The sequence below is a fragment of the Thunnus maccoyii genome, chromosome 18 (genome assembly GCF_910596095.1).
Source record: "Thunnus maccoyii chromosome 18, fThuMac1.1, whole genome shotgun sequence".
Classification (NCBI taxonomy): domain Eukaryota; kingdom Metazoa; phylum Chordata; class Actinopteri; order Scombriformes; family Scombridae; genus Thunnus; species Thunnus maccoyii.
In genome coordinates this window covers 9,578,226-9,597,047 of record NC_056550.1, presented here as the reverse complement: position 1 = coordinate 9,597,047, position 18,822 = coordinate 9,578,226, and the positions used below count along the sequence as shown (strand labels likewise).

General features: G+C 38.8%; 1 protein-coding gene across 2 annotated transcripts; it reads left to right on the top strand.

The window, feature by feature from the left end:
- The first annotated feature begins 360 nt into the window (after window positions 1-360).
- clcn7 (chloride channel 7) lies at window positions 361-18,375 on the top strand. Of its 2 annotated transcripts, XM_042393075.1 has the most exons (25): window positions 361-620; window positions 2,047-2,124; window positions 4,567-4,632; window positions 5,084-5,149; window positions 5,285-5,417; window positions 5,857-5,966; window positions 6,591-6,671; window positions 6,771-6,833; window positions 7,215-7,298; window positions 7,584-7,677; window positions 8,291-8,355; window positions 8,512-8,628; window positions 8,749-8,803; window positions 8,906-8,966; window positions 11,265-11,406; window positions 12,096-12,189; window positions 12,390-12,562; window positions 13,891-13,942; window positions 14,115-14,242; window positions 14,853-14,938; window positions 15,102-15,234; window positions 15,900-15,959; window positions 16,094-16,270; window positions 16,362-16,442; window positions 16,538-18,375. In XM_042393075.1, exons 1-25 carry the CDS (start codon window positions 507-509, stop codon window positions 16,622-16,624), a joined length of 2,400 nt encoding a protein of 799 aa, XP_042249009.1. In that variant the 5' UTR covers window positions 361-506; the 3' UTR covers window positions 16,625-18,375. The 2 variants fall into 2 exon arrangements, with proteins under 2 accessions (XP_042249009.1, XP_042249011.1); XM_042393077.1 differs by lacking the exon at window positions 2,047-2,124.
- The last annotated feature ends 447 nt before the right edge of the window (window positions 18,376-18,822 follow it).

Here is an 18,822-nt window from a genome sequence, read left to right as displayed (position 1 = left end):
TCTGGTAAAAACTGTTTTATAACTGTTGTTGTGGTAATACTAAAGTGGTGCTATAACAGACTTTATGCTTCTGAAACATTCAATGTGCTATTTTGCCTTTTAGTCTTCCAGTTTCACCCAAATGAAGATTTAGTAATGAGTTCTTGGGGGCTGTAAATAGTAAATAATTGCTTGATAGTCACATTCACTGATTAATCATTAGTCCTGACCTTATAAATGATTATGAATAATTAATAAAGGCTTAAATGTTTCACACACATTGTGTCAATTTATAGTAATTTATCATGTTCGCACAAGATAACTAGGAAACAGGAAAACTACAAATCCCAGCATCCAACGCGCCAAACAGATATTTTTGGCCCTTCACGCGAGCCTTACAAAGCGTCACGAGTTACACGAATGGTCATGGGGAGCTCCGGGGAAGAATAACAATAGTTAGCTAGCAACAGTTGCAATTAATGAAGTAATTTGGCGACGGTGAGAGTGGCGAGCTACCGGAGGCGACTATGGCCAACATCACGAAGAAAGTGTCGTGGTCTAGCCGAGCCGACGAGTCCGGGGCTGCCGGAGAGGGGACACCGCTGCTCAACGGCTCCGAGCAGCCCAAACTCTCCAGACAGGTAAAGCTAGCACGGTGGCTAACTTACCCTGACAGCTGTTAACTCTTACAGCAATATAAGATGAATATGCTGTGTCATGTTTTATTAAAGGTTAAGTTAGGTCATGTTTTTAAATGCTGCATGGGCCGTGAATGCTTGTTACGAACTTTATTGTATCGCCGTCTACACAGCGTTCTTTTTTTTCATGTGTTATGGCATGTTTGCAACTGGGCAACACATGCAACAACAAGCTTTGTTACTGGATGAATAATTGAATTAGTGCTAATTAAATGACTTGCATGATGCACGTAATTAAAGTCAGTTATCTAGAAAAATAATCAGATTATAGAGGGTTTTAAAAGAACTAGTCCATCCCATAGCTTGTTACTGGGATTACTGAAATTGGAAAAGGCAGACTGATGGTGACCTTATACTACCATATTACGAACACGTCCATCATTATAAACTACTTAACCTGATCGTAGTCATAACTTGTAAAAGAGTGGTGATGACAAAGGTCATACTGTAACCTTATGTCATCGTAAACGTTTTCCGTTTGGGAAAAAACAAAAAAACTTGACGTACTTCAGAAATAATCAGATCAGGTTACATAGATTTACAGGTAATCTGTGGCTGTTATGGATACATTTTCAATTATGTGCAAGGTTGTTGTCGGTATGTTAGAGGGCATAATGGTATTATAAGTGAACACTGAGCTCTGATAATGTTATGAGCTTCTAGACCTGCTATCCTTAGACTGAATGAAGTCAGCGGTCCAGATAATTTTGAAACACACTGGAAAATCCAGCTTCCTTTTTCCTTTTAATATAGTCACTACAATTTAGTGACTGTTGAAGTTACTTCCTACACCATCAGGACCAAAGGTGGAAGTAAACTACTTGCCCTTCTCTTGTTGATGATAATGAGTAGCTTGTACTTAAAGTGTTTTTAAGACACTGCAACAACAGCTGAAATCACATCAATTATAGAATAAGCATCAGAAAAAAAGAACTTCAGTCCCAGTATTTTATCATTTCAAAGGTAAAGAAGGGAAGAGTAATCTGTTGTTACTTTATAGGTGATTTTTATATCATAATTTCCATTTTTCCCACTTACAAAAATTACTTTTGAACTCTGTCATCTCAGAGTTTTAAAGTCACAAAGATTACATCCAACAGCATTCTCACAGTTACTTTTACTCTGAATAAATTTGGATGTAGCTGCTTTTGATTTTCACTAAAATAGACTTTTAAACACGTACTTTTACTTCCGACAGAAGAGTGTCACGTCCATCTGACACTGTATCACACTTAGTATTAGTTTCTTACACTTGTGGGACCCCTTTACTATTAGCTGGATACCAGGATATGTGTGATGTTAACACAACAGCCTGCAAATAGCTCCACATAGCCATATATATTTCTGTTGCTGTCTGTGATGTCTGTAGCTGTCTGGAGGAGGCAGTATATTTCAGATAGGCAGACTCAGCACGGTGGATTTGGAGGAGGAGATAACGTCAGACGAGGTAAAGTCCGAGCTCGAAACGTCACCGTACTCTGTCTCTTTCTTTGTCTGTCACTCCTATCAATCAAGCCATCACTCCATCGAGAACCCTTAGAAGCACTTACAGACTGCTGAAATGTTTAATAATAAACCCATATCTACCCACAACCAAATCAATGAGAAGTTATCTGCTAATATCTTTTTTGCAGCACAGTATCAAGCGCGATGTCGGGGGCATTTATAGCTGTGATTCAGATTCAGGAGTTGGTGGCAATAATGTGCCAATGAAGGCAAGTAAAAGGAAGACTGACAGCAAGAAAATATGGATGTAAACAATGCAGGATTTCAAATATGCAAATAATCAGCTTTGCAAATGTTTTATGAGGAAGTAAGTATATTTAATATGTTTTACAATATTTTAAATAGACCAAACCAGCATCACATCATCAAGGGCCAAGGCCGCAACCCCTTTTGGGGAAAGAATCTTTCACTTAATGGGAGAAACAGGAAAATGCCAAAAAGCTGTTGTGTAGCAGGTTGTAAAACAAATAAACACGCAAATCCAGATCCCTGAAAGGGATCCAAAAGCTTTATGGCTTCAAGCTAAAAGATAAGGAGGGGAAGTTATGGGACCCAGTGTCTTCCCATGTGTATGTGTGTGGGAAACACTTCATAACTAGTAATGTGACTCTTTTTATAACTTATAAAGCAACATGACTTGTCTTTACTAGTTAAGACTTTGTACTAAACTTAAAAAAATAAATGTGTAGGTGTCTGGATAAGCAGTGTCTGGCCACTGTGTCATGTCATTGATCCACTTGACGCTGACCAATCAACCTTAATTTATTAAGGCATCGTGAACATTCAGGCAAGGTAGCAAAATAATTACTAGATATGTCTATAAAACAAAGGTTTGTTTAACATGAAATTAATGCATGCAAACTTCAGACTTCATCAAAATTCCCAGCTAAACACACATCGAATTGCATCAACAGGATCTGAGGTTTTCTACCCCCCCCCCCCCCTCCCCCTATATGTGCAGGTCTGGTCTATAACACCAAATGTAAACATAACTTTTTTTGTATTTAAATTTAACTCAGCTACTTCCTGCTGAATACGGCTGAAGTCTATTGTGGGAAAGCTGACACAGGAATGACCTGCTAAAAGGCCTAAGCAGCCCAGCGACAGTTGACTCAACCCGTGAGCATGAAAGGCACGTGTTTGGAAACTGTCTGATGGTTTCCACCATAATGCGTTGCAAATGATGGGTCGATGCAGGCCATGAGTTTAATAGCGTGCTCAACCCTGACCACTCAATCATTTGGTATTTTCAGAAACTTAAGGAATCTTAACTGATTAAGATAAAGTTCAGGACTTTCACAAAACCGTCCAGTTCACAGAATGGTTGTGCTGTAAATACGAAGCCCAAAAAGTGTTAACACGTTTGAATTTGCTAACACCAGAGTCCAGTTTAATTAGGTTTATTTCTATACTCTTAGCACAGTTACAGTATCAGTCAGACAATAGAAAAACTCTCAGAAATACCAAACAAATCACAACAAGTCAGCATTTCAGATGCACTCTTGAACCCAAGAAAATAAGCAAAAGTCTCTGCTTCGTGCTGCAGTCAGTGGTGACATCCCAGCACAGGGCCGTATGACTGATGCTTGAAGCTATTTCATCACGTAGCTTGATAGGACATCACATCTGTTTTCCTCCATGACAGAAACCATCAGATTCAGTTCTGTTTTCACTGGCTGATGGGAATGTGATGCGATGCATGTGGTTTTTCTTGATGTTTGCCTTAAACAAAGGTTCATTTCCAGAGTGTTTTGTTCTATCTATGTAAATGTCAGTTATTTTACTCTGTTGCTGGTGATTGTATGGCTGTACACATGGGCCGCAGCTGTGTGACACGAGCCTGCCTAACATTGCATGTGAATGTGAAATGTAGTACTTTTGATTATTTGCCTGTAGCTGGCTTGTGTGCATGTATGTCAGGATGGACTCATTTGCAACAGTGTTTCCTTCAGCACTCTGAAAATCAACGAAATACCTACAAGAATTCCTTTTTGTTTTTCGTTTCGTTTTGACCTCACAAGACCTAAATTCTATTTTTATACTGTTTTTGAAGGAAACACTGGTGCGTGTTTTCTTCACAGTCACTTCCATTTGCCTCATCATTAATGCTCCAATGTGTGAGTTAGTAAAATCTATCCTCTTTTTCTTTTTAAGTGATCTTCTTTGATTTTTCAAAAATCCTACGAACTGCCGCCTGGAGTGTAAAAGACGACTCTCTCTTTTTTTTTTCAGATGTTTGTGATTTACTCTGTCCTATTTTAAATGTTTGATTCCTTTTGTAGTAACATAGTTCACAACTCCTCGCCGTCCCTCACATCATTCACCAGGTCAAAGGTCAGTGTTGGTGTGGTGACCGCTGTCGTCTCTGTGTTTTTCCCTGCAGGACTCTCTGAGGGGCCGACCTAAAGAGATCCCTCATAATGAGAAGCTGCTGTCACTTAAATATGAGGTAAAACTATTGGATGATTCTGCAAATCCTGGATTACACTGAATGACATTGTTTTTAATGTCTTCTATGTGTAAAATTTGAACATTTCCAAATGACATATAATGGTAGCACCAAAAAAGACCAAATTTTACCAGAAGAGTAAAATGAGTCAGTAACATTGCACATGTTGGGGCAACAAAAGGGGCAATAATCTTCTTAAAGACTGAAAAACTGGCAACAGCTGATAAAACCAGCTTTGTATTAACATATTTTGGGTTTGCTATGAAGCTGCTGAAATTGCTCCAATGAAGTATATGTAAGACAGTTGGCTTTGACATTTCAGTACTACATTTGTGTCTATCATGAAGCACAGAAGAATAGGAGTTAATATAATTATCTGTGAAGTTGCCTCAGACCAGATTTTATCTTCATTTCACTGATTTATTTTCTTTCATTGTGTGTTTTATTCCAGAGTCTGGACTATGATAACATTGAGAACCAGCTGTTTCTGGAGGAGGAGAGGAGGATGAGTTACATGGTGAGTGGGACCTGAACATAGTGTTTAACCACCTGCCTTAATATGTTACTGTGTATATGTTCATGTATTTTCTCTCACCACTTCTCCTGTATCCTCTGTCCTCCTGTCCTTCCCTGTCTTGTTGTGTATCTTTAGGGTTTCCGCTGTCTGGAGATCAGTCGCTGGGTGGTCTGCGGTCTAATCGGCTTTCTGACGGGCCTCATCGCCTGCATGATAGACATAGTGGTGGAGGAGCTGGCTGGGATCAAATACCAAGTGGTCAAAGAGAGTATCCTGACATTTTGTACAAGATACAAACTTAAACTGCACAGAGATAGCACAGCGAGGCAGTGCAATGATTGAGGATACAGATTTATTAGCTTTTGAGAATATATTGCCTTTCTCCGGTTTTTACTGCGCTACATTCTCCCTTTTTGCATGACATCAACTAAAAGTCTTCATATTTCTGTTAAGGAACATTAGTTTGCTTAATTCATCCTCCACTGTACAGAAATGTCATACTTGGGCAGTATTCTAGTATTTTAAGAGTGTACTAAATTATAAATCTTTATTTTACCTGGTATCTTTTTATTATCTGCAGTAACAGCTAGCCAGTTTATTATATATGTTGTTATAATAAGAGTTGATGGTTATGTATCTTCCCAGTCAAAACTATCATCACACCCTCAGGACCACCAGACCTTTCCTTGACCTCTGACCCCTTACAGACATAGAGAAGTTCACAGAGGTGGGCGGCCTTTCTATCTCTCTCATCCTCTGGGCTGTCCTCAACTCCGTCTTTGTCATGTTGGGGGCCATTATAGTTGCGTTTTTTGAGGTAAGACTGGGAGAGGAACATATGTGACCTTTTGGTAAATTATAATGACTCCTTATTTGGAAACAATTCTTATCTTTATTTCTGTTTTTAGTATGAGCGTTTTCTTCCTCTCTTTTTTTTTTAACATGTTTCATTCCTCGAGTGTGTGTGAGAATTGATTTTTAAGAGGTTTGCCATAGAAGCTTTGAAGTCAGTTACGAGAAGTGAAAGCCTTTCAAACTGATGTGGAAGTGAAAACTTATTGGGCAATAGCATGTTTGCACAAGTTTGACTCCAACAGTGGATAATTTTGGAAAATTTGTAAAGATGAGTTTGTTTCCCTATTCCTGCCACTCTGGTCAGCAACAGTTTATTAGTTGGCGATCAAGTGCTACTGAAGTTCAACATAACATTTCCTTCTTGCCTAACCCTTTTAGCTTTTAATGCCATTTCACGAGATAACCACAGGATGATGGAAAAACAGCCAACAATGAACAGCTGCACCCTGTTTGTTCTCTTATCATATCCAGTCACATTCTCAAATATTACTCTTTTCTCTATGATGTAACTCTCTCTTTCTCAGTTCCTCACACACTTCACCCTCACCCTCTTAACCTTCATTTCCTCTTCCTCCCTCTCATACAGCCCATCGCAGCAGGAAGTGGTATCCCTCAGATAAAGTGTTACCTGAACGGAGTCAAGATACCCCGGGTGGTACGACTCAAGGTACAGACACACTAACACATCAGTAGCATAACATGAATTTCTGTTTTTGAGCAGGAAGGAACTTTATTTTTTTACATTTTTTGTGTTTGTCTTCCTCAGACACTGCTGGTGAAAGTGTGTGGTGTTATCTGTTCAGTGGTTGGTGGTCTTGCTGTTGGAAAGGTAGGCATTGTAAACCCTCAAAACTTTCATCAGTGAAAATATAATACACATAACTTAGATCCGCTTTGTCAGATCGGGATCATTCAGATCAGGGGTAAAGTGACGTGTTTCACTTGTAATAAGCATCTCTCCTCACTGTTCCTGTGCATGAGCGAGGCTAGATTCATATCATGAGAGCACAAACACTGGCACTGGGCTGCAGTAACACTTCACTTTGTTCAGCCACTGCATTATAAAGTATAAATTATAACGTGTTTCACAATATCATATGCACTCTAGTCATAGGATTGATTAAATATATAATTGCAAGTTGTTGCTGTCTTAAGACAAGCCAAGAATTCTCTGTCATACCTGTCCTTTTGTTTACCCACAATTCCTCAGGAAGGTCCCATGATTCACTCTGGTGCAGTTGTAGCTGCGGGAGTCTCCCAGGGCAGGAGCACCTCTTTAAAGAGAGACTTCAAGGTCAGTGTGTGTGTAGTGAGTTCCTATACAGTGTGAAATTTGACATTGTATTACAAGCATATTGGTCCTTTTTAATTGCAGTGACTTTGTTACAAACAGGAGACACTTGTTTTACTAAAGATGCTTTATGCAATTTGGGGAATTTTACATTTCCTTATTTGTGATTTATTAAAGTTCATTGGTCAAGCATGATTGTGTGCTATTCATATGTTTTTAAAATGTGATTAGAGTGTGCTAGCGAGTAGAAGGACTTCTAACAATAAGTGTGTGTGTGTGTGTTTGTAGATCTTTGAATACTTCCGGAGAGACACAGAAAAAAGAGACTTTGTTTCTGCTGGAGCTGCTGCCGGAGTTTCAGCTGCTTTTGGAGCACCAGTCGGTAAAAACCGCAACCTCATCAAAGAGCAGTATAAACGCGTGCTTTGTTATTAATCTGCCTTAGCAGTGTGGGAAGTAACACTGCTATAAAGCCAATAGCTCAACAGCATGGCTGCATGCCCAACCTAGAGAAAAAGAAAGCTGCGAGGAAACCACTTGTTTTCCAAAGAGTGAGAATAAGATTTCCCATCAACATCTGTTGAGCAGCGCTTGGTGAACAAGTACAGGCTGTGTGCTGGCAGACGGCGGGTTCATTGTGATGATTGATGATGACAGCGATACAAGATGAGAAGTGTGTGAGAATTTAAAGCTAAAATTTAAGAGAGAAACAGACTTCCTCCACTAATCTGATACTGCTCAAGATCCTGCTTTTTGTGGCAAAAAACGTGCCTTGTACATATGGAGGCTATTTTCCCGCAGACATTATCACCATTAGTGTGGAAATACTTCACAAACCGTGTCTCAATCTGTTGGCATCGTGTAAAAAGATGTGGTCGCAGTTAACTCACATGAACCCAGTAAACATTCAGCTTCCACTGCACAATAATGTCTCAGCACAGCCTTTTGTTGGTGCGTTTGTTTTCTGACTGTGTTTTTGTTCCTTTGGTCATCAGGCGGCGTTCTGTTCTCTCTGGAGGAAGGAGCTTCTTTCTGGAACCAGATGTTGACATGGAGGATAGTAAGTCACATGGTCCTGTTTTTAAACTCATTATAAAGCTGTGATTAATGATATTGGATTAAGTACTGGAAATTAAAGTGAAAGGAGAAGTGTGTCTCACTTCTTCCCGTTCACTTCCTCATCATCCTTGTCTTCCTCTTTCTTTCCCATCTTCAGTTCTTTGCTTCCATGATCTCTACCTTCACTCTGAACTTCTTCCTGAGTATCTATCACAACAATCCAGGTGACCTTTCCAACCCAGGTCTCATTAACTTTGGACGCTTTGAGAATGAAGTGAGAAACTTTATACACATTTTAATACATTATATACTTACTGTATATTGTGTATTTTCCCAGCTTTATGTTATTTGTTGTTGAATGTAAAACATGATCTGTAATTTCTTTCTTTCTCAGCGTGTGGCCTATAACCTCTATGAGATTCCCTTGTTCATCGCTATGGGAGCTATAGGTAAACACATCTTTCTTCGTTGACTCTAGTATTGTCTATCTTGTGTGGAGGCCACAAATAATTAATTTGCCAGAATTTCATAATCATAACTCTCCTCTGCAGGTGGATTGCTGGGAGCTCTGTTCAACGTTCTCAACTACTGGCTGACCATCTTCAGGATCAGGTAAGGTTTTCAAAAGGGAACGAAAGCCTACAAGTACAAATAAAACTGTCATCAACATGGCCTAAAATTCAACAAAGCATCAGGTGACATATGAAGAACTGCTTTGTTAGTCTAGTGTGCCAAAAAAAACAACACATGGTAGCATGAAGGATTTGCTGCTGCTTGTCAAAAACAGGGTGGGGTGTAAGATTAGGAAATTTCCAAGTGCACTCTTAAAGCAGCTTCTCAGAATATCAGCTCCTTGTGATTGATGTGTTTCACAGCGTAAGAACAGGAACAATCACAGCAAGCTTTACTGATATGGGAGGAGACTTCTGCTAAGACACCAGTGGATTCCTACTTCCTTGTCTGGTGCTCGACAGTTCATATATACAGTATATGCACATATATCATGATGAGAGCATGAGAAGAACATAAAGTCAGTAGTTAATGGTTCAAATATCTGTAAATGCAATTACAATCTGACTAATATGGAGAATTATAAACAGCATTAGATGTTTGTTATAATAATTGATGATAATTATTATTGCAACATTTGGTTTTTGACTGTAAATGAAAAAAAGTGAAATAAAAATGTTGCATCTTTCTTGAACAGTTTGGAAATGTTCAGAGTTTGGTTTAAGCAAATTTGAGGTTATTATGCACAACATGAAATTACAATGGTGGCTTGACAGCTATCTTTAAATCTACATACCCATTGACATCATGTGTGAGTCATTAAACCAGTTGATAGTGCCAGTTCTTCTGTATGGAGAGGACGTAGTGTTACCATAAGCTTGGATAAATATTTCATTTAAAAAAATGCACGTACTATTGCATGTAAACAACCACAGTCAGGGTTCAACATTGATTTTTCTTTTTTTTTTTCACTTGCCTGGTCGCGCAAGTGGGTCAGAAATCTACTTGGCTGAATCAATTTTTACTTGCCCCTATAAAAGTTGTTTTATTTATTAGCGGTTATCAAATAACAACAAAGACTGAAGTTAATTGTCATGTTTAATCTTTATTTAAGTAAATGAAACAGAACAAGGACACAGAGTGTCATAGATGTGAAGCAACAAACATTCCTGCATATTGAAAATGGTACGACCCATCCTCTATATTTCACTGAACACTAAATTCTTTTGATCAGCCCAGTTTCTTTTTAAAAAAATGGAGTAGACTCCTTAACCCGAGGGCAAATACATGTTTTAGACTTATTTCTTCCACTTCAAGTTTCTTGATTTCCCTCTTTAATGTTTCTCGTTCTCGAGAGTATTTATGGCAGTGAAAGATTACATGCTCCACTGATTCCTTTATTTGATAGTGCTCACATAATCTTGAGGGATGTTTGTTTCACGCATCAGACTACTAGCCTACTCAGTTCTCGATTGGCCAACAGCGTGTCAATATTCTTCGATGCGTGCAAGGGGAGGGGGGGCTATGCTGTGTGCCAGAGAACCAGAACATAACTTTTGATACAATGATAATTGAAAAAAAAAAGATGAAACTTGTTTCTTCTTTTTTTTTATAACCACTCACTTGCCTGATCGGCAAAGTGAGTTGCTAGATTTATTAGCCCGACGTGACATTTTACTTGGCCCGTGCAATCGAGCAAGTCTTATTGTTGAACCATGACAGTGCAAATTGTGTTGTACTGTACATAATGAATTAGGGAGATATACATTAGAAATAAACTATTGGGTGCACTTGGATATGGAAAAAAGATTACCCACACAGTTTGGTTTTTGAAAATGTATGACAGTGGAAAATATCAGTCAAAATGCATATCTAAGTGTTCTTCTGTTTATGGTATGATTATGGAGAAATAAACCCACAAGACATAAAACCTAAAGCTTTAGGAGTAATGGTATGATGAGGTACATCGAAGTAGTGACCCACAGACTTTTAAAGATGTAAAACAACCTTGTTGACTCTGTGAATAGCATTAATATGGATACATACAGTTCATTATATTCATGCCTGTCTGGGCTGTCCTGCCTCTAAGAATACCCTTCTTGTTATCCGACACAGTGAGTGAGCATGAGGCAAAAGTTTGTATTTGTGTCACGTTTCATAACAATAATTGGATTATAGAGCCACATCTCCTCAGGGAAGAAGGCAGATTTGGCACATAAGTTTTGTTTTCCACTCAGCTGTTTTGATAAACAAGTTGCCTCGTCACTTTGGAAAGTCCACGTTGAGGCTGATAATACATCAATATGTTGGACGTTTCTGGTTGATTTAAGATCGTCATGTGTAGGATTTAAAAACTTTAATGCCATCTCGTTTATGTGTGCGTGTGTGTGTGTGTATCAGATACGTCCATCGCCCTTGTTTGCAAGTAATGGAGGCCATGTTGGTTGCTGCAGTGACGGCGACAGTGTCTTTCACCATGATCTACTTCTCCAATGACTGTCAACCTCTGGGGCCAGAGCACACTGAGGAGTACCCACTGCAGGTACACAAGCACCTCTGACATGTGCCACCTTTGTCAGCAGTCTGAAAACATTCTCTTGCCAGCTTTTCTTGGTTCAGCTGATTATGAAATTCAAGAAAGGAGAGTTTACAACTTTCATCTTTTGTTATCTGGACAAGCTTATATTTAAAAAAAAAAAACATTGTGAAATACTTGCATGATTCATCAAATTAGACTGACGTGCAGATTCAGATAAGACTTTGCCACACCATACAGTTACACATCGTTAAGCTTTACCAGCATCATGAAGACAGCATTACTAAAGGAACTATGAAGAATGAGATAAAACTGGACAATTGTTTTAATTGTCCAGTAAAAATATATACTACACATTGATTGGTTGGTTATTCAAGATATTTTGTTATTTATGTTAGATCAAATTCAAGAGGAACAGGAAACATTGGGAGAGAGGAATGGGAGTGACATGATAAAGGACCATCACGTTTACATTTTATATGCACCTTAGACCACTGATCCACCAAGATAGTATATACATTCTTAGTTGGCAATACGTCTCGGCCCTCATGTTCCAGGTTTTGGAATCCTATATTAACTGCTAGATGGCACATGAAAGCTTCACCAAGGACACAAGAACACAGTTGGAGAAAAGCTCTTTGTGTCTCTTTCTCTTGTTGTGTCATTCTTATCATTTTCTCTGTCTTTCTCTATAGCTGTTCTGTGCAGATGGGGAGTATAACTCCATGGCAACAGCCTTCTTCAACACTCCTGAGAGAAGCGTCCGTAGTCTCTTCCACAACCAGCCAGGTAAAGCTGTGTGTGAGAACAAGCTTTGTAGAATAATAAATACAGTTACACCTCTAATATGTACAAACAAGTACACTGGACATTTTTTCCTCGTTTATTTTTTATAGAGGGAGCATATATATGTAGAAGGAAGTGTGATTGTAATGAATAAAGTTAATATCATTCTCTTATGTCACCTGTCATTCCTTTCTGTCTCAAAGGAACCTACAATCCTCTGACCCTGGGATTGTTCACCCTGACTTATTTTTTCCTGGCTTGTTGGACCTACGGCCTGGCGGTGTCTGCTGGAGTCTTCATCCCATCTCTGCTGATTGGAGCAGCCTGGGGGAGATTGTGTGGAATACTGTTGGCCTCCATCACTTCCAATGGCTCGGTTAGTGTGTGTGGGTGCAATTACTCTTTATGACAACAAGACACACCTCATTTTTCAGTTCCCACATTGAAAACAGGTCATATTGTGATTGAATTTAATTTTAGAACTTGCCTGTCCTGTCTTTTGTGGTTACAGCTAATATACAATCAGTGTATTATTGCCAAATTCAATGTAAAACTTTGCTTTAATTACTTAAATAGACCATATTTCTCAAGCTTAAGACCACATTTCCCAGAACTCCTGATGCTCCCTTTTGCAGTGACAATATTTGTGTTAAGTCTGATCTCTTAGTCACTGATGTTGCTATGTGTGCTTTTGTTTTTCATTATGGGTTTACAGAAGAAGAGAAACATGTTGGAAATAATAGTTTTTCCATTAGCTTCCCACTTAAACATCTTCCTTTCAGCTTAAGGGACCCTTTGTTCTGCAACAACAGCACCCTCTTGCTGTCTTATGCTGTAAAACAATCTGCAGATTACCTTTGAAATCTACCAGCTTCTCAAAATTATTAATCAATGACAAAATACTACAAACATGCACAGTGTGGTAATGTTCTGACTGACTGTTAAACTTCTCCGCAACTTCTCTGCTACTCTGGGCTGACCTACACAGGATGTGATATGTGTTACATATCACATGTTGGGTTTTTTTTTTTTTTCTTGTTCTTTCCTCATGTTTAGGGTCAGTGTTCAGCTCAGTTCACTGTTTCAGCTGCTAAGTGGCCTTCACACTTTCATGGCTGAATGTTTCCATCTGAAAGGCTGGCTTTTATAAACTAAACCATAGAAAATTCAACATAATCAATATGCACGCTTTCACACACACATAATGGAACTCTTAAAAGGCGATTCTCTCTAGCGTTCAACATGACTCAGCATGACTCAACATGAGGACATTGACTGTTTCTCCTACCGTCCTGCCTGGAAACATAAATAGAAAAAGAAAGATTTCATAAAATAAAATGATGACATCATCAATGCCAGTAGTACAAAAAGCGTCCAAACTATATTTACACTATCACATTATTTATAATATCATTTATGTAAAAAATAAATAGATTTGAACGCAGTCTGACATCTAACCTTTGCTTTGCATGTTTTTCTATGTTCTTTGAGAAATTAATGTAATAAATCTCAGACTTTGAACTATTTTAAATATATAATAGTGAGAAAGTGATATTATTGTAGATATTCTCTGTGAAGTTGGTTGCTTAGAAAAGCACACAACCATCCGAAGTGGTTAATTGGTGAGTTGAGGTTTTCCTTTTGAACTAAACACATCAACACATTTTGACTTTACTGTTTGACTTTGTGTGTGTGTTCTGTTAGATCTGGGCTGATCCTGGTAAATATGCCCTGATTGGAGCTGCAGCTCAGTTAGGTGAGTAACCCCAACCTCTTAAGTACCATATTATTATGACCAATCAGTACTCAGATGTTGTCTTCTTTTCATATCTATTATATTAAATACTCAGTAAAACATTTGATAGCATTATAATGTAGCATATAATACAAAACAGTATAAAAGTATAGTAATGCCCTGGTCTCCACAGGTGGCATCGTGAGGATGACTCTCAGTTTGACTGTCATCATGGTGGAGGCCACAGGAAATGTCACATATGGTCTTCCCATCATGCTCGTCCTGATGACCGCTAAGATAGTCGGAGACTACTTTGTAGAGGTGAGTAAAGAGGCAGGGACACACACTGTTCCTGCCTCCTTCTGTGTCCCATTTGCTGATGTTCCAAATCGTACACAGAAAGGAGTCAGATATGCAGCATGTGTCTTAACCAGAAGGCTACTGGAGTGCACCCACGATGACACAACAGCTGTGCACCAAACCCATATCACCACACTAATTCTTAGCAGATTTTGAGTATGTATGTGTTCACACTTGAAAATTGCTTGAGTGTGCTGTTCATGTACATTATTGTCACTCAATACAATGCACAAAGCAGCTGCTTACTGCTGCAAAAAATATTTAAGTAAACTGCAAGTGCAAATGAAAGGAATGAAAAAAGTCATACTATTAAATCTGTAGCTTTTGCTTTCTCTTTGTGAAGTTTAATTGGCAGTGACATTCCAAAGTTGGACTTTGATTGATTGATGAGCAAGTATTATATCATTTCTGGTTAGACTGGTTATAAAACAGTAAAGTGTGTTCATTTCTTGTATTCTAACTGCACAAACAATATTCTACAAAAACTAGTCTATGGTACATACTGTATGCAGTTAGTATTTTGTGTGGAAGTGGGACACAGCTGTCTGTAACCTGTCTCTTCTGGTTTCAGGGTCTGTATGACATCCACATCAAGCTGCAGAGTGTTCCCTTCCTGCACTGGGAGGCTCCTGCCACCTCCCACTGGCTGACTGCCAGGTAAGATCCTGTTTGATTTCTTGATGGCTGATTTGATGAAATTTAAACTATATTCAAAACATTCAACAACATGAGGAGGATGGTTTATTGTTCGCTGTATGTAATCAGTGTATTATCCTCACTTTCACTCTCTCTTCCCCCCCCCCAATCTCTCTCATTCCAGAGAAGTGATGAGTTCACCAGTCACCTGTTTGAACAGGATAGAGAAGGTGGGAACAATCGTGGACGTCCTCAGCAACACCTCTACCAATCACAACGGCTTCCCTGTTGTCGCGCAGGTTGCTGGTAGTGATGAGGTACTGTACCACAGTTTGGGTTCTCTTCTGGATTTGAGTCAAGTTTAGATCATAAAGGCATAGCAGTGAACTGACTTGAATGAAGAAAATGATCCTATTTTTATATCTGCTTGGATCCTCAATACTCAATACTGCTCCACAGATGCCTTTATCTACCAGTGTTTTTTGTAAAACACTTAAATACTGACAACATTAAGTGATGTTTTCTAGTGAAGATACAATGCAGTTTAATAGCAGGAAAAAATACAGAATATAATTTACAGAAAGTCACTGATGTAAAACTAAAATATCAGCTGTAAATGTGGTCTTTTGTAAAGAGGGCCTCTCTCAAGGTGCCATTTTTTTTTGCCAACAATCAGCATTTATTCAGTGAGAAACAGAGACTAGCTGCATTTGCAATATCAAATAGTAGGCCAAAATGCAATGCAGACATGTTTTAGGAAGTTATTACCCACTTCCACCTCATATTGTGTCCACAGTTGAACAGAAACAGTCAAGTTCCCATTGTTTGGAGGGTGTGTAAAGTCATTCTGGGAAATTAATACATTCAAAAAGTACAACAAAAAAAGTAACTTACGACACATAATTACAGAAATTCCAGGGCGACACCCCACACCAAACTGAACAGTAATCACATCCTCCTTTTGTTCCTCTCTCCCATTCAGCCAGCGAAGCTCTGCGGCCTCATCCTTCGCTCTCAGCTCATTGTTCTTCTCAAGCACAAGGTAAGATCAGTGATGGGAGGAAAATGTTGCCTTTTGTGCATGTTAGTACAGAAAAGTGGCAGAAAATATATTCAGAATCATCATCTTTGTGGAAGTGGAATCAGTCACTGCTAGTTCCTGCTGTCTCCTGGCAGGTGTTTGTTGAATTAGCCCGGTCCAGGCTGACCCAGAGGAAGCTCCAGCTGAAGGACTTCAGGGACGCCTACCCCCGCTTCCCCCCAATCCAGAGCATCCACGTCTCCCAGGATGAGAGGGAGTGTATGATGGATCTCACAGAGTTCATGAACGCAACGCCTTACACTGTACCACAGGTAATACAGACACACAACGGACTGATTGGACTGTGTCAGACTTGTTTGTGCCAAAGTTTTGTGTAAATGAATGAATTTGATTGGTTTGCAGGAAACATCTCTTCCTCGTGTGTTTAAGCTGTTCAGAGCGCTGGGACTCAGACACCTGGTGGTAGTGGACGATGAGAACAGGGTAAGAGTTTGTTTTTTCTTGTATGTGTTCTTTTCTTCGTGTGTTTTGTTGACAATTGTTCTGACATCGCATTTTCGGTTCGTGACCCTCTGCAGGTGGTCGGACTGGTGACCAGAAAAGACTTGGCCAGATATCACCTGGGCAAACATGGACTGGAGGAACTTCAGCTGGCCCAGACATAGTGCGCACACACAGACACACACACACACACACACTCACACACACACAGACACACACACAAACTATGACATGTTCACCTGATGCCTCGTAAGCTGTTGACCACCAGCTATGCAGCCCAAAAAGGACACCATCAAAGGTCAAGAGATCACTGTCATTCTTTTGATGCCAAAATGTTCACCATAACAACATAACACACCTACAGGCCTGGGTCATTACCATAAAAACCACATGTAAACAAACTAACTGCTCTTGTTGTAAAGACTTGAAGAAAATAACTGCAACTGATGCACACATTCACTCTGTTAAATCTGTCTGAAACACTACCAGAAGTCAGTGATTTGCTTTGAAGGATTCTGAGTTGTGGTTTTGTCCAACACGGTTATTATTATCATCACAGTTCATTTGCTGGCTGCTGCGCTGAGACATCAAATGGTAGTTTAGCACAGGGCTTTCGCACCTTTGTCTTTTTTCTTAATAATGAGCAGAAAAGAAAGAAATGTTTGCTTTTTTTCCCTGTGCTCGTGTGCTTTCACAGACCTCATTAAAGATGTTTTATGAACCGGGTCGAATCAAAAAGAAAGCAAATAAGAGAAGAGAGGAAAGCCAGGTGAGAAGATTCAGTTGATCTGTGTTAGCCGGAAAATGGAAAACCTTCTACTTTGTTTTGTTTACATTTACGTCTGTTCTCAATTCTGTTTATCCTCCTCAACATTACTTAAAATAGATGTTTAGTACCCTCTAGTGAAGTAATGATGCTGGTTATGTGGTGATGAGGTGATACATTATTAATCGGCTATGATATTGACTAATCACACTTGTAATAATTCAGGTGGATGCTTTTTATGCAATGCATTTAGTTTAAAGTTATTACGACATGACTCGCTTATTGAACTAAATGAGATCTTTAAATTGGTTTGCTTTGAAAAACTGATTTCGAGTGAGTGTTCAAGTCAGTGATATGAACAACTTCACCGACCATTTAAGGTCTAGTTTGTCAATTTAATGTTTTCTGTTTTTGTGTAGTTTTGCACTGAAGGAATGCTGTTATTTATTGTTGATGTTGAATACTTGTTTTGATTTTAAGAGTATGGGTCAGGATCATGTACATCACTTCCCATAAATGAAGACTCTTTCACAAGTGTGTTTCAAAGAAAGGAAAGGAGAATTGTTTGACTCTTGTCCCACATGGCCACAAGATGCAGTGTGAGGCAGTTTTAGCTACAGACAGATCTGTTATTACATGGAGATATTGATCCTTCCTCCTCTTTCTGTCTGACTTACTGAGCGTATTTATATTTATACTACTGTCAGTAAAAATTGATTGGTATTCATAGGTACGAACATGTTTTTTTTTATCACCAAAAAATGTTTGCACTTTGACTTACTACTGACAAAAGTCTCCTTTTCTTGAGAAATTCCCACAGGTAGCTCTATATGAATGTAAACCTTTGTTTACCACGTAGCCTCCGTTTAAACCAATCGATTTATCATTGCATTACCCAGTCAGGGTGCCACGCAAGACATAAATATTCTGATTCATAATTATTTTCATTTGTCAATTAGTAAATCTAACATTTCCTCAATTATCAGTGTTAAGTCTTTTCTTTGTGCACTTTGTTTTTACACCTTTTGTTTCCTGTGTGCTCTTTGTTTTGTTGTACATTTCTAGATGTTAAAGTATCGATTATGCTCTATTTTATAACCACTGAATAAGTCTTTTGTGAATTAATAAAAATAAACGTATCTATTGTTATATATTTTGTGTGTCTAATTGATTGGAAGACATTTCAACTTTTTTAAGAGTGATTTTAAAAAAAAAAAAAAAAATTTAAAATGGTTTTAAACTATTTTTAAACAACAATATGGCTTTAAAGATGCAGTGTGTAGAATTTAGTGGCATCTAGCGGAAAGGAAAAATGTCTTTTTGTTACCTCTGCATAGGGAGTGGGTCCTCCTCCATGGAGCCCACCATGTTGCACCATTTTTGCAGCCACCATAGGTTCTCCTACATACTTGAAAAAAGAGGGGGAGGGGAGGGGAGGGGAGGGGTATTCAGTTGGTTGCAATCTGCAACTTTACTGCTAGATGCCACTAAATCTTACACACTAGTCCTTTAAAGGTTTGCCTTGTCATATAGTGTTGAAAAGTGAACAGAAACATCTTCCTTAACAGAATTTCAACAAGATTGGTCATATATTTA